General features: G+C 36.6%; 1 protein-coding gene across 6 annotated transcripts in view; it reads left to right on the top strand.

Moving 5' to 3' along the window:
• Nucleotides 1-14,522, top strand: part of ARAP2 (ArfGAP with RhoGAP domain, ankyrin repeat and PH domain 2) — a 172,202-nt gene that overhangs the window by 142,419 nt on the left and 15,261 nt on the right. For all 6 annotated transcript variants that reach the window (XM_047799201.1, XM_047799202.1, XM_047799200.1 and 3 more), the window contains 3 exons: nucleotides 2,843-2,982; nucleotides 11,517-11,599; nucleotides 12,698-12,733. In XM_047799201.1, coding sequence (XP_047655157.1) covers nucleotides 2,843-2,982; nucleotides 11,517-11,599; nucleotides 12,698-12,733 — 259 coding nt within the window. The remainder of the gene's footprint in view (nucleotides 1-2,842; nucleotides 2,983-11,516; nucleotides 11,600-12,697; nucleotides 12,734-14,522) is intronic.

The raw sequence follows: 14,522 nt of genomic DNA, 5'->3' as shown, positions 1-14,522 counted from the left end.
CACTGCCAATCAAGAAACCATTTCTATCTCTGTTACTGTTTGTTATAGAATCAAGTACATGCAAGACTCTTAATACTTTATAAAGAAATTAATGGGAGTTCCCGTCATGGCGCAGTGGTTAAGGAATCCAACTAGGAACCATGAGGTTGCGGGTTCGGTCCTTGCCCTTGCTCATTGGGTTAACGATCCGGCGTTGCCATGAGCTGTGGTGTAGGTTACAGACGCGGCTCAGATCCAGCGTTGCTGTGGCTCTGGCGTAGGCCGGTGGCTACAGCTCCGATTTGACCCCTAGCCTGGGAACCTCCATATGCCGTGGGAGCAGCCCAAGAAATAGCAAAAAAAAAAAAAAGAAAAAAGAAATTAATGAATTGCTGTTATCTGAGTTTTGCTGAATACTAATCATCTATAATGTTTATTTTTTCTTGATATACTCATTGTAGTAAAATATGTTTTCTTTCAAGTCTTTTAATTGGAAAAGTGTTATTTGTAATTCAAATATATTATTTAATGATAAAATATTATTTCAAATAGTTTTCTAGGGAATTGAATATTAAGAGATTGTACCAGAAAATAAATTTTGGCAGTATGTTGTTCAGAAAGAGTTTTAAAGTCATAAACTCCTAAGAAGAACCTATTTTAGCATGACAGCATGATTAAAAGAATGTTCTCTGTGGCCTTGATCTTGAAAACTATTGGGGCTTGTCGATTACTGTCATTTGTTTTTGGTTAGGATCAGTGATGTGATTAATCGTGGGGATTTTGCTTCCAGCTTGTCACCCCATGTTCATATTTGCATTATAAGGAGTTATTTCCATTTTTTTAAACTTTTGTTTTCTCAGGCTAGTTATAATTGTGAACATCTGTGTATTATTTGCTGTATAAGTAAGGGCTTTCCCCGGACCAAGGGATTTGCTGGGTTCTTTCTCAAATCATTCAATGTATTTGTAAATTTTAGAAACTATGCATGAATATTTTAAAAAATGTATCAGGAATTGTTTAGGAAATTGCTAAAAGTCCTCATCCTGACAGTGTCCGCCTTACGTCTTTTGTGGACATCATCTAATGTGAGCGCCAAAGCCATCCGCAGGATAAGTGTCGTTACTCCTGTGTTAGGGGAAAAGCAGGAGCTGACTCCAAAATGACCTTGTTGTGGCTATTTAGCTTAAGGTTCCTTTTCTTTCTGTTCCTCAGTTCTCAGGTAGGCCGCTGAATATTGTTTAAGTATTTTGAGAAGAGAGTTGTAGACTGAAGATATAGTGATAAATTTATTCATGATAAGTGTGTACAAATACAACATGGTTTTCTTCCCCCTAGAAGCGATTTTTAGTAGAACTGTTGAAATAATTTCTAAGTGTGGGACACTGGTGGTATAGCACAAATGTTAGCAGTTTTGCCTTTTTACCATTACCTATTTCGTTGGTACAGGAGTTTCTCTAATATCGTAAGAATTCCTGGATTCCTGAGTCAGAGTTCCAGCAAAGGTTTCCCTTCTACTTGTGTGTTTGCATTGTTTATATGAGTTCTGCTCAAAAAAAAAATAAAATGCAGGTTGATTATGTAATTTTAAATTACCTAGGAGCCAGAATTGCCATCGTGGCACAGCAGAAATGAATCTGACTAGGAACCATGAGGTTGTCAGTTCAATCCCTGGCCTTGCTCAGTGGGTTAAGGATCTGGTGTTGCTGTGAGCTGTGGTGTAGGTCGCAGACACCGCTGGGATCCTGTGTTGCTGTGGCGGTGGCGTAGATGGCAGCTGAAGCTCTGATTTGACCCCTAGCCTGGGAACCTCCACATGCTGCAGGTGCAGCCTCAAAAAAAAAAAGGGGGGGGGGAGGGGAAGGAAATTACCTAGGTGCCACATTAAAAAATAATATATATATATATATAAAATTAAAATTAACTTTATGTATTTCTTTTTAAACTTATATATCCAAAATATTATCATTTCAATATGTAAACAGCATTACAAAATTGTGATATTTTTATTCTTTTTTGGTGCTAAATCTTCAAAATATGGTATATATTTTATACTCATAGCACATCTTAATTGAGCCAAGCTGTGCTTTTTTTTTAATAAATTTTATTACATTTATAGTTGAACAGTGATCATCACAACTCAATTTTATGGCATTTCCATCCCGAACCCCCAGCACATCCCCCACCCCCCAAGCCTGTCTTATTTGGAAAACATAAGTTTTTCAAAGTTTATGTGTCAGTATCTGTTCTGCAAAGAAGTTCATTGTGTCCTTTTTTTAGATTCCACATGTAAGTGATAGCATATGATGTTGGTCTGACTAGCTTCACTTAGCATGATAATTTCTAGGTCCATCTGTGTTGCTGTAAATGCCGTTATTTCTTTCCTTTTAATGGCTGAGTAATATTCCACTGTGTATATGTACCACATCTTGATCCACTCCTCTGTTGATGGACATTTTGGTTGTTTCCATGTCTTGGTTAATTTATATGTAGTGCTGCAGTGAACACTGGAGTACATGTATCTTTTTGAATCATGGATTTCTCTGGATGGATAAATGCGCAGGAGTGGGATCGCTGGAGAGCCAAGCCATGTTTTGAATAGTCATTGGCCAGTAATTAATTGGGCAGCATAGGCAGGCCTCCCTATAAATAGATATGAATAAATAGATCTGGTTACCGGATCTATGATTTTCCCCACATTCCCCTGACAAAAAAATAAAAGTGTTCCCAGAAATTAACTAGGGGCTTCTTGATGGTGGGAAACAAGTTATTACTTTATATTATAAAAACTGAAAATTCAGAAATGTTTTATACTCTATTCACAATAAATGAAAATGTACCTGACAAAAATAAATGTACTTTACAGAGAGGAAGACCCTGGAAAATATCAAAGAAGGAGTCTTGAAAATCAAAGAAGAACCGTCTAAAATACTGTCTGGAAATAAGTTTCAAGACCGGTATTTTATTTTACGAGATGGGTATCTCTTTCTTTACAAGGATCTGAAGGTATTTATATCTGTAGTATTTGAATATGTGTTTGTGTGTGGGTGGGTGTTAACATTCTTATTTCATACGTCTCAGCCCTCTCTCTTGGAAGTCAAGTAAATACAATGCACAGTAAGTTGATTTCTTTCAGCCTCTGAGATAATAACATTATTGTTTCCAGGAACACAGTAAAGATCCCCATATATGACCTTTATGAGCCCCTCGCATTTTTTAAGGAAGAGAATGACTTCAGTCCTAAAGAAAAGCCTACGGTGTGTTATGTAAACTAACATATAAATCAGTATGTCAGCCAATAAAATTAACAGAATGTGTCATGCTGTTAGGCAGAGCAGCTTTAGTTTAGCTAATGGAAATTAATAAAATGTAGAGAAAAAGGCAATCCCAAATGTTAAAACTGATTAAACTTTAAATCTGATTACTATATTTCCTATACTTTTGAGTGAAATGACTCATAATATCACATTTCTTAATTGGATCCTACTCTTGTATCCCTTAAGTTTGAATTCCATAAAAGCTTTTGTTAAAGAATTGAGGAATGGAGGAGTTCCCATCCCCGTCGTGGATTAGCAGAAACGAATACCACTAGAAACCATGAGGTTGCGGGTTTGATCCCTGGCCTCCTTCAGTGAATTAAGGATCTGGAGTTGCCATGAGTTGTGGTGTAGGTTGCAGATGCGGCTTGGATCTGGCATTGCTGTGGCTGTGGTGTAGGCCAGCAGCTACAGCTCCGATTAGATTCCTAACCTGGGAACCTCCATATGCTGTGGTTGTGGCCCTCAAAAGACAAAAAAAAAAAAACAAAAACAAACAAACAAAACAAACAAACAAAAAAACAAACCTGAGGAATGGAGAGAGGATGTAGAGATGAAAAGGAGGGAATAGATAGGAGGATGTTGAACTTAGCATCAGAAAATAAGCCCACCAAGTGGGTTGTGTGAATAAGAAAATTAAAACTCTCATCCTCAGTTTCTGTATCTGTAATGTGATAATGCCAGTATGAGTCCTGAATGCCAGATTGTTGTAATGCTTAAATAAGAATATATGTAAAAGTTCTTTTTCAACTGTGAAACATTTATGTATGTGGATATAAGGACGTGTATCAAAAGACTCCACTAAAATATGGAGGCAAGTTCCAGACTGAGAAAAATATAGTCATGCTCCATATATCTGAAAAAGGACTCCTCCAAAACAAAAATAAAAAGACAATCTAATAAAAATTTGGGCAAAGTATTGGACAGACACACAGGAAGGAAGACATAGGAATGGCCAATGAGTGATTAAACCAAAAGTGCCCAGCATTATTAGTCATCAGGGAAATGCAAACTAAAACCACAGGATACCCCTTTCATACAGCACCTCATGTTCACAAGGATATTGATGAACTAAAATACCTCATGAACTGGTGGTGAAAAGGTAAAATCACATCATCACTAGTCGAGCTTATTGGCAGTTTTAAAAGTAAAGTTATTCGTACATCTACCCCATGATCCAGCAGCTTTATTCCTGGGTATTATGTCCAATAAATCACTTGTTCATGAATATTCATAAGCAGTTTTATTCATAAAAGCTAAAACCTGGAAACATTCCAAATGTCCACCAATAGGAGAAAGACATATTCAGACAGTGGAATACTACTCACTAATAAAAATGAATGAATGCAACAATATGGGTGAATCTTCAAACCCTTGTTGAGCAAAAGAAGCTTGACACAAAATAGAGCCATATGAGTCCGTCCATCAGACCTCTAAGAACAGGCAAAACCATTTGCAATGATACAAGTCAGAAAGTGTTTGCCTGGGGTGTGTAGAAGGGTTGCTACAGAAGCAAAGAGTTAGAGTCAGTAGAGCACATGTTCATTATCCACTTTCGGGTGGTGGTTACATAGGTGTGTACAGTAACATCTCTACTTCCTTGAGATTCAAGCCACACCCAAGCAATTATTTTAAATCCGGAATTAACAGCGGGACCAAAAGATACTTATTTCTATTGAATTGCAAGACTCAATTGAGGAAACAAACATTCCTTGCCTGCTTCCAGTAAGTGGCCTATCACTATGTTCTGTTGTGCAAATCTATAAAGAGGGACCAGACTAGTCACATCTGTTAGATATGCTATGAGGAAAGAATTATTAAGGAGCTTTCCCAAGTTCTACAGTCCCCATTTGTTGTGGCTTCTCCTGAGCTCTCCACACATTGACCACTCTCCCCATATGTTCCTCTAGCAGGGAAGCCTCCATGTGGGCATAAATAAATCTGAGTCGTATCCCTACTTTGTGTATATATCTCATGTTCATGTTCTTCAAGGACAGTGGAAGTCCAGGCAGGGAGCTAATAAAGCAGCACTGAATTCGGTAGCCCTTATCCCTCTCTTCAGAACTATATTATAGACTGGAACTCCCACTTTGTTATTCCATCTGATAGACCTAGCAGGGAGTCTGCATGGGTATCAAGTGATTGTTGTCATTTATCATTTAATACCATTTTTTCACTTTTCTCAGTGCAGTAAGAGTAGAGTTTACAGAAATAAGGCACCTAAGAATTTAGGTTTATATGAACCAAATCATCAGACTTTAAGGTTCATGAACTTTAGGTTTGTGTTCATGAAAGGAAATGGTAAACTTCACAGCTGATTTTTCTAGCCATCTAGAAGGGAATGTGATTGCATTTTGTTTGGTTTTCTTCAAGTCACCCACCTAGACTGACTTCCTTCATCCTTGTCCTTCCATGTACATGTCGGTTAAGGGTCACCTTTGTAGTTGGATGTCTGCGTAGCGTATTTAAAAATCATCTGGAAATTTTTAGTTCCATTAAGGAGCCGACACTTCCACTGTGTGGCAGCAGAAGGTTGCTAGGAACAAACAGTAATAATAGCAGTGCAGTCATATGGCCCCCGACTAACATTCAAGTGGTTAGTCCATAAAAAGAATTCTATACATTTCACTTCTCACAATAGTCCTATGAAACGGGTACTATAGTTATTCCCCCCGATAGATGAAGAAATGGCGTCTACCAAGATATTATGAACACAACATTGTAAAACAACTATATGTCAATGAAATAAATTTTTAAAGCAGTGTTATATAACTTGCCCGAGATCACATAGCCAGTAAATGATAGAATTCATTCCCAGGTGTCTGATTCCAAAGGCTTTATGAAGGGAGTTAATAAAGAAACAATAATTTTAGCTTGGTGTTTTTGCTGACAGAATTTTATTTAAAGAGGATAAGTGTTTTTCATTTTAATAGCACCAAATATTTTCAAATATGACACTTCATACAATTTAGTTTGTTATGTTTTTCCCCAAGCTAATATAAATTTTAAAATCTGCCATAGGGAAGGCTTCATGGAAAATTTTTTTTTTTCAATACAATGATTTTGTAATTGAGCTAAAGACTCTCACCCCTTAAGAGAATGTTTTAAGAATCTGTATCTTTTTGAAAAGATCATCATGCTTAATCTAAAATAATTCATATAAACTGGTAGAAATAGTATTGAGAGCTTGTCCGATGGTGTTCCTTTTTTGACATTTGAAATACTTTCCCCCACCATTATAGAAGCATAATTGGCAAAAATTTTATTTGTTACACAGCGTGATACTTTTTATACATGTATGTATACATTGTGAAATGATTACCACAATCTAAGCTATTGAACATATTCATTATCTCACATAGCTTGTGTGTGTGTGTGTGTGGTGAGAACATTTTAAGATCTACTCTCAGTAACTTTCAGTTATACAACACAGTACTATTAACTATAGTCACCATGCTGTACTTTAGAGCTCCAGAATCTTTCTGCAAAATTGAAACTGTCTACCCTTTGCTTAACATCCCCCCACTTCCCCTATTCCCAGCCCCTGAAAACCACTATCTACTTTCTGCTTCTATGTGAGTTTGACTTTTTTAGATTCTAAATATGAGATCATACTGTATTTAAAAGACAGCACATTTTGATAGTACCAAACACATTTTGTTTTTGTCACAGTGACCTCAGGTTATAGAATTATAGTCTAATTAAGTGTTTGAAAGTTGTATTTATGCACCTGTCAGAATCAATTAATGCAACTGATACTTTAATTTGTACATTAAACAAGCGATAAGAGTCTTAGGGTTTTTCATTAAACTCTACTATTATTTTCAACACATCATGTTATTTTGCTGCTTATTTTTTCATGTTGCTGTTCTTTGCCCTTTAATATCGATGGTCAAGTCATTGGCAATGTTTGCTTTTCAAATGATTTTACAGTAAATAATAGCAAAAAAAAAAAATCCCCAACCTATTTGAATAAAGATTTGGCTCTGGTTTTGACAGATGCCGTTAGTATATGTGTGCTTGTATAAATTTAGAAAATGATTTACTGAGAGTAGAAATTACAAATTGGAAAGTGTATTTAAAGAGACTATGTGTTAATTAGAGATAATTTATGAATGCTCATTAACAACAAATTAGACTAATACACAGGGGAAGATATATTTTGTTCTGAGAGTTTTCCTTGAACAGAAAATGTTAATTAAAATGTTTTCAGACTTGATTTACATAAAAGGTGAGAAGTTTCAAAGAGTATTATCATTACACTGTTAATGGTGTGAAAAAAGCAAATGTAGAAGGGGGCTCGTTAAAAGTTGCACGCGCTAATAAGCAAACTCCTCTTAGTAACAAGAATAATTTTTTAAGCACACTCATTTAATTGGCTTAGTGAAAAAATTTGTTTTGAAATATAATGCCTGAAGCAACACATTACATACTTCATAACACTTGAACTTCTTAGAGAAATTCTCCAGAAAGTATACACACCAAGGGTCGTAATAAACCTCTAGTGAAGTTATCTTGCCAAATGAGATTTCTTTTTATAGAGCTTTCCATTAGGATCCTGTTCATGCATATTCAGCTTAAAGACTGAAACTGAAAAAAGGTTTCTTTTCACAGTGACTGATCTCCTCTCCAATTACATCATCTGTGTTCTCTTTGGACAGCAGAGGGTACAGTCATGAGCTGGCACTGTCCAGAGTGGCTTGGGAATCACTTTTATTTACTTGAGACTCAGTACCTCGAAAATGAGGCAGTCCTGGATTTATCAACATGCTGTGCAAGTGGAGACTGCCTCGTTCCGGCACAGCGCTTCTCACTCTCAAGTGCGCACATCCTTTCTTACCCATACTGCCCAAATTGCTGCTTCTCACCAGATTCTGCCTTCACAGGGACTGAGTCCAAGGGACCAGTAGCCTAAACTCAGAGGGGAGATAGTAACCTCGGTTATAATCCGATTTAATTTCTGACCAAGGTGGCCAGGAGTCTCTGCTACCATATACACTCCCAAGTTCTCCTCTCCTGGACTCTTTTCTGTATGGAACATTTACTGATGTACAAAGTTACCTCAGAGCTTCATATTAGACTTTAAGTGTTAATCCTTAACAGTCAGTAAAACAACAAGCTAAAAAATCAATACCCCCAAACCAAACACATAAACTACTAAAAAATGACCTTACAAACAAGAAAAAGCTTATATGAAGAAAACTACAGGATTTCACTGTTAGAAATGAAAGAAAATTTAAGTCTGCTTATATTGATTTATAGATTTAATGTAATTCTTTTCAAAATCCCAAAGAGAATTATATTTAGAACTTGGAAAAAAATGATTTGATAATTCACCTCAAAGGGTAAACAGGTAAGAATACTTGCAGACATTTGGGGGATCTAACAAGTAAAATAATTGTCAGGTATTTCCCATCCAATTACTTAATTCATATAATAAAATTGAAATAGCTTAAATCATATCCTAGCATAAAAATAAAGAGATGTTAATGATAACAGAGAGTGAGGTAAGAGATGTAGTTTTTTTTTTTTTTCTGTCTTTTTAGAGCTGCACCTGCGGCATATGGAAGTTCCCAGGCTAGGGGTTAAATTGGAGCTGTAGCTGCCAGCCTATGCCACAGCAATGAGGGATCCAAGTCGCCTCTGTGACCTACACCACAGCTCATGGCAATGCTAGATCCTTAACCCACTGAGCAAGGCCAGGGTTCGAACCTGCATCCTCATGGATACTAGTCAGGTTTATTTCTGCTGAGACACAACGGGAACTCCAAGAGATGTAATTTTTTATTTTTGATAAATATGACACTATAAATGCTTGTCTAAAGAAAGATTTGTTTACAAGGGCTGGGATAATTATTAATGAAAAATTTTCAACTTAAATTCTAATCTGTACTATATATATTCCAGGTTGATAAAAGAATGAAAACTTTAAATATAGCAACCCTTCAAGCTGCATGGCCATGTGATTGAGTGTCAGCCATGTAGGAACCCTTTAAACTTGAAGCAATAGTTAAGAGAATCCAAATAAAAGATCAATAGATTTGATTTCATAAAAATAATAAAACAAGAATTTGGGTAGACTATTTCATTTAAAATAACGCAGTTTCCTATTTGCTGTATAGAGAACTAGTAATAACATAGATAAGTTGCTGACCACATCAAAACTGAAAATTGCTAGCGAATATAGGAATATGTGTTTAAATAAATATACTCTATCAATTTTGCCAAAATCTTAATTGTGTTCCTAGCCTTTGACCTGGAAATATAGCCATACAGGAAAAAAAACCTAAATTTTTAAAAACATTATGTACCATGATAATAGTAGCAAACTTATTGATAAGGGTGACTAGGAGTAAATTCACCATGTAAATTCCAGGCCTTATCATCGCTGCCACAGAGAACACTGGTCACCAAAGCAGTAGTTCTGATCTTTTTCTGACCTGATTTTTCTCTCCATCCCCCTAATCTATTTTCTCCATGGAAACCAATTTTTAATTTTATATGTTTTCCACTGTTTTCAAATTTGACTGCCTTCATGAAGAAACAGCTTTATAGTAGCAGTTTAATTTTTCTGGAACTTAATGGCTGATTGAGCTAAATATTTGCTAAATGGGCTTTTGAGCATTGTCTTAGAGGTCTAACACCTTATCTATCTTTCTATTTCTATTTCTAAGCAGCACTCTGTTCTAAATTTATAATAATTGCTGTAAGTTGCCGTGTATTTCATATATGGCCAGTTACTGGGCTAGACCCTTTAAAGGCATGTTTCTCATTTAATCTGTACAGTAACCCTTTACTTTCTCATTTTATCTTCATAATAACTCCAAGAGGTAGTCAACATGTTTATATCCCTGTTTACAAGAAGAAATAAGAGCAGAGAGCAGTAATGTGTAGTCACAAGCTAGTAAGCAAGTCAGCTTTGCACCCACGCCTCTGTTCCCAGACCCCTTGCTCTTACTTAGGGTACATGCCTACCAGAGTGAAAAAAGATTTCCTTGAAATTGTTTAGGGTTTGGGGAAAGCTTGTTTTAATCACTATTCCCATGGCTATTATCATTCTTAAATTTATTACATGGTATCTAAGAATAAATAATAAAATATAGTTTGATATTAAGCTTTTAACGTACAGTATCATGATTTAAATTTTACCTCTGTCAGATAACTTTCCTGATGGTTCATTGATTTTTTTTTTTTTCCGCTTTCTTTTAGGACTGCACCTGCGGCATATGGAAATTCCCAGGCTGGGGTGAATCGGAGCTGCAGCTGCCAACCTACACCACAGCTTATAAAGAACAAATTTATTTTCTCTCCATTCTGGAGGCTGGGAGTCTGAGATCGGGAGGCCATGTGGTCAGGGAGCCTCTTCTGGATAACAGACTGCCCACTTCTCCTGTCTTCCCACAGTGGAAGAGGGCAAGTGTGCTCTCTGGCTTCTTTTAAAAGGGCACTAGTCCTCTTCATAAGGCCTCCAATCTCATGACTTTATTACTGCCCAAAGCCCCCCCACCTCCTGACAGCATCACACTGGGGATCATATTTCAATGTGGGGGATACCTTCGGTCCATAACAACATTTATATATATACACATGTATGTATTTTTTGTCTTTTGTCTTCTTTAGGGCCTCACACATGGCATATGGAGGTTCCCAGGCTAGGGGTCGAATCGGAGCTATAGCTGCTAGCACTTGGGGTCCGAGCTGCGTCTGTGACCCACACCACAGCTCAAGGCAACGCCGGATCCTTAACCCACGGAACGAGGCCAGGGATCTAGTCCGTTCATTAACCACTGAGCCACGACCGTAACTCCCATAACAATATTTATAACCTTTATCACACTGTATGACATCTTATGCATTTCTGTAGAGAAATATGAATAAATTTGAATATAGGGTGCTGCTGCAGACAACACCAGTGATGTCATGTAATTACAAAATACATTGCATATATATTGTATTTTTTAAAAATGAAAAATAAATTATGTAAATCTGGTCATGGGTATTTTGAATAAGGAATTATTGTGTATTATATATACACATAAGCATACTCATATATCCAAAATTAAATTTATCATAGTCAAAACAATCATTTACTAAAAACTTGGAAAAACATTCATAAAAGATTGAAGAAACTTAATAATTCTAAATGCAATCCTTGATACTCAAGAAAAAAAAGGATATTTATAAAATCTGTTTAATTAAAACTTCTTTTACTTTCCTTTACAGAGCAGTAAACCTGATAAAATGCTTTCTGTCAGCTCAATGAAGTTTTATCTTGGAGTGAAAAAGAAGATGAAGCCTCCAACAAGGTAAAGCTTGGAAGGGAAAGGTTGTTGAAAAAGTTCCAGGGGAAATATGTTCAAGGATTTAGGGGTCAGTGGCATTTGCCTCACTTTTTATACATTAAGCTTTCGACAGATTCGTGAAGTTGCCAGAGATGTGTGTCAGGGGACGTGTGGCAGATCAAGGGAACCCGTGTGGGTGAAAGAAGGATGATGTTCCTACTCAGGCCAAGCTCCTGGGTGATAGCATCTCCTCTGTGCAGAACAAGAACTCCCCAGAAGGCCCTGTTTATTGGGAAATGTATGATTCCTCTACATCCCATTCCTTAGTCATAGACTAGTAATAGAAGGCATGTTGCAAACAAATCTACCCAAAGGATGACAGATACTGCCCTCCAGCCTCTTTGGCTTTTAGAATGTCTTGGTCTTGGCTCTATAATTTGCCCTTTTGGCTTTGCTAAATTTGGTAATAAACTCACAGCAATAAACCCACAGTAGAGAGGAAGTGTACCCCTCTTCAAAACATTACCTTTCTCATCAACACTTGAATCAACCCAGCATTCGGGTTATATCACACTTTTTCTTCACAGATTACTTGTATGAGCTAATTCATGTTTGCCCTAATACTTTTATTATGAAACATCACTTTAATGAACTGTATAGGATTTCAGATTCTATCACTAACAATGTCCTACTTTTGCCTCCATGCTTAATTTCTAAGCCCAGCACATCTGTGTTGCCATTGGCATGTTCTTTAATTTCTCACAGTAGCAGTAAGTCAATATGTATGGTACCTTATTTCGGTCATTTTTCTAGACATCTTTCCTTAACCCAGAATATCCTCCGAGAGATTTCCCTCACTGCCCCATGACATCACGAGACTTGTCCTCCCACCCCCAGTCCCTGCCGGCCCTTCAGCATATTTAAATCTGCAGCCAAATCTATCAACATCATATACCTTTAGATAAATCACACCCACTGAATCATCACTTATGGGTATCAATTCTGATGTCTTGCCCCCTTTAAATATCACCTCCTTAACATCTAATCCTGTTTTTTCTCTTATGAAATGTACCAATTTTAATATCTATGTTTTTGTGTTTTTTTTCCTCCCATTCAATACAGTTGGGGATTGACAGCATATTCTGAAAAACATCACTGGTAAGTTAACAGCTGGCAGGTTTTAGATTTGATAACTTCAGTAAACAAATGTTATTACTTGGCAGTTAGATCTAGAGATAGGAAATTGTTTCATCTGAGTGAAGTTAAACTTTTTCCTAAATATGTTGAGCCTAAGAATAAGAAAATAGATTTGCTTCAGGATTTCTGCATTGCTGTAGAGAAATATGAATATATTTGAATATAGGGTGCTGCTGCAGACAACACCAGTGATGTCATGTAATTACAAAATATATATGACAAAATATATATGACAGTCCCATCTATCCTATTTGTCAATGCCTCACAAGAGAAACTACATGTCTCTTCCTCATTTTTCTATAAATGTGGAATCCCTGGTTTTATGGGATAAGCAGCCAAAATTCAGTTTTAAATAAAGAACTTATATATATATACATATATATATATGTATATATATATAAAATCTTGGTTTCAAACAGTTTCCATGGAGGTATTTTTTTTCCCGCTAATGTCACTGGTATCTAGCCATTCTCCCCAGAGATACTAGATGTCTCCTTGTCCCTCACCTTCCTGTGTCTACTCAATCCCTAAGCCATACTGAATCTACCTCACTATTTCCCTGACCCACCCACACCCTCTCTCCTGGGGCCATGCCTTCATTCTCCTGCCTGGACTATTCCAGGCATCCTAAGTGCATAAGTGTCACCATCATGCCTCTGCCCTTGCTTTTAGTTTCTGGTACATTATCCACCCTGCACCAAAGAGATTTTCAAAATGTATCATGTTTATTTGCTGCTTCAAAGCTCTTTGATAAAGTACAGGGTTGTCAGCACCACACGAGGCTCTTTAATACGGGGCTCCATCAGCTTTATCTCCCATGACTTCCCCTTTTTTACTTAATACTAAAACAAGCGTCTGTCTTTAATTCACTGTATATGCCTTGCTGTTTCATATCTACATGTGCAATATATGTGGTCCCTTTACTGAACCTTCTTCCCTAGTATAGGCTACTCCCTTCCCTCCTCATTCAGCCTCCTCCTGCTGACCTGGCAGACACACCTGCCATTTTTAATTCAAACCATAGCTAAAATGCTCCAAAAGTCTTATAACACTCATCTCTAATCATAGTTTATTTCTTTTTTGCACCCACAGTAATTTGTGTACATGGGTGCGTGGTTAAAATAATTTATGGAGAGAATATTTTTCTTGGACATGGTAATTGGGAAGGGATTACCATGAAAAGCTAATGAAAGAATTATTATTTTGAGAAGTTTCATTTTTAACATCTTTTCAACTAAATTTTTATAACAGGAATAAAAATGTAATTACATGAAAAAAATGTCCATTATATCATTTTAACATCAGTTAAAAAGTGCTCCTTTTATAGGAAACCACCTCCACCTCATCCCCAAATGTGCTCTAGGTTTATGTTCAGCATAACTTTCTCTTCTTCTCATGGTGCTATAATTTGTTTACATTCCTGGCTCCTTTGATAGACTGTGTGAACCTTGAGGGCAAGATCTGTTTTATGGAGGTTTTCAAGAAAAAGTTACTGAATCAGTGTTATTGCGCATGCAGTGTTTTTTCATTTAGTTCATTTTTCATGAGTCTTGTATTAATGTTTATAATCAGAATGATGGAGGCTGTCTAAACCTTTTTTAAAAATCTGCTCATGCAAAAATGTACAAATATTTGTCTTTTTAGGCTCAGTTTCTGGGGAAAATGATGTCTTATGAAAATGTACCTGAAAAAAGCAAATATGGACCTTTCTGCCTTTCCAAAAACATCACTGATCATTTTTCAGCAGTTA

The sequence above is a fragment of the Phacochoerus africanus genome, chromosome 10, assembly GCF_016906955.1.
Source record: "Phacochoerus africanus isolate WHEZ1 chromosome 10, ROS_Pafr_v1, whole genome shotgun sequence".
Classification (NCBI taxonomy): Eukaryota; Metazoa; Chordata; class Mammalia; order Artiodactyla; family Suidae; genus Phacochoerus; species Phacochoerus africanus.
Note: the sequence above shows the minus strand (reverse complement) of the source record. Positions and strands in the feature narration are given on the sequence as shown.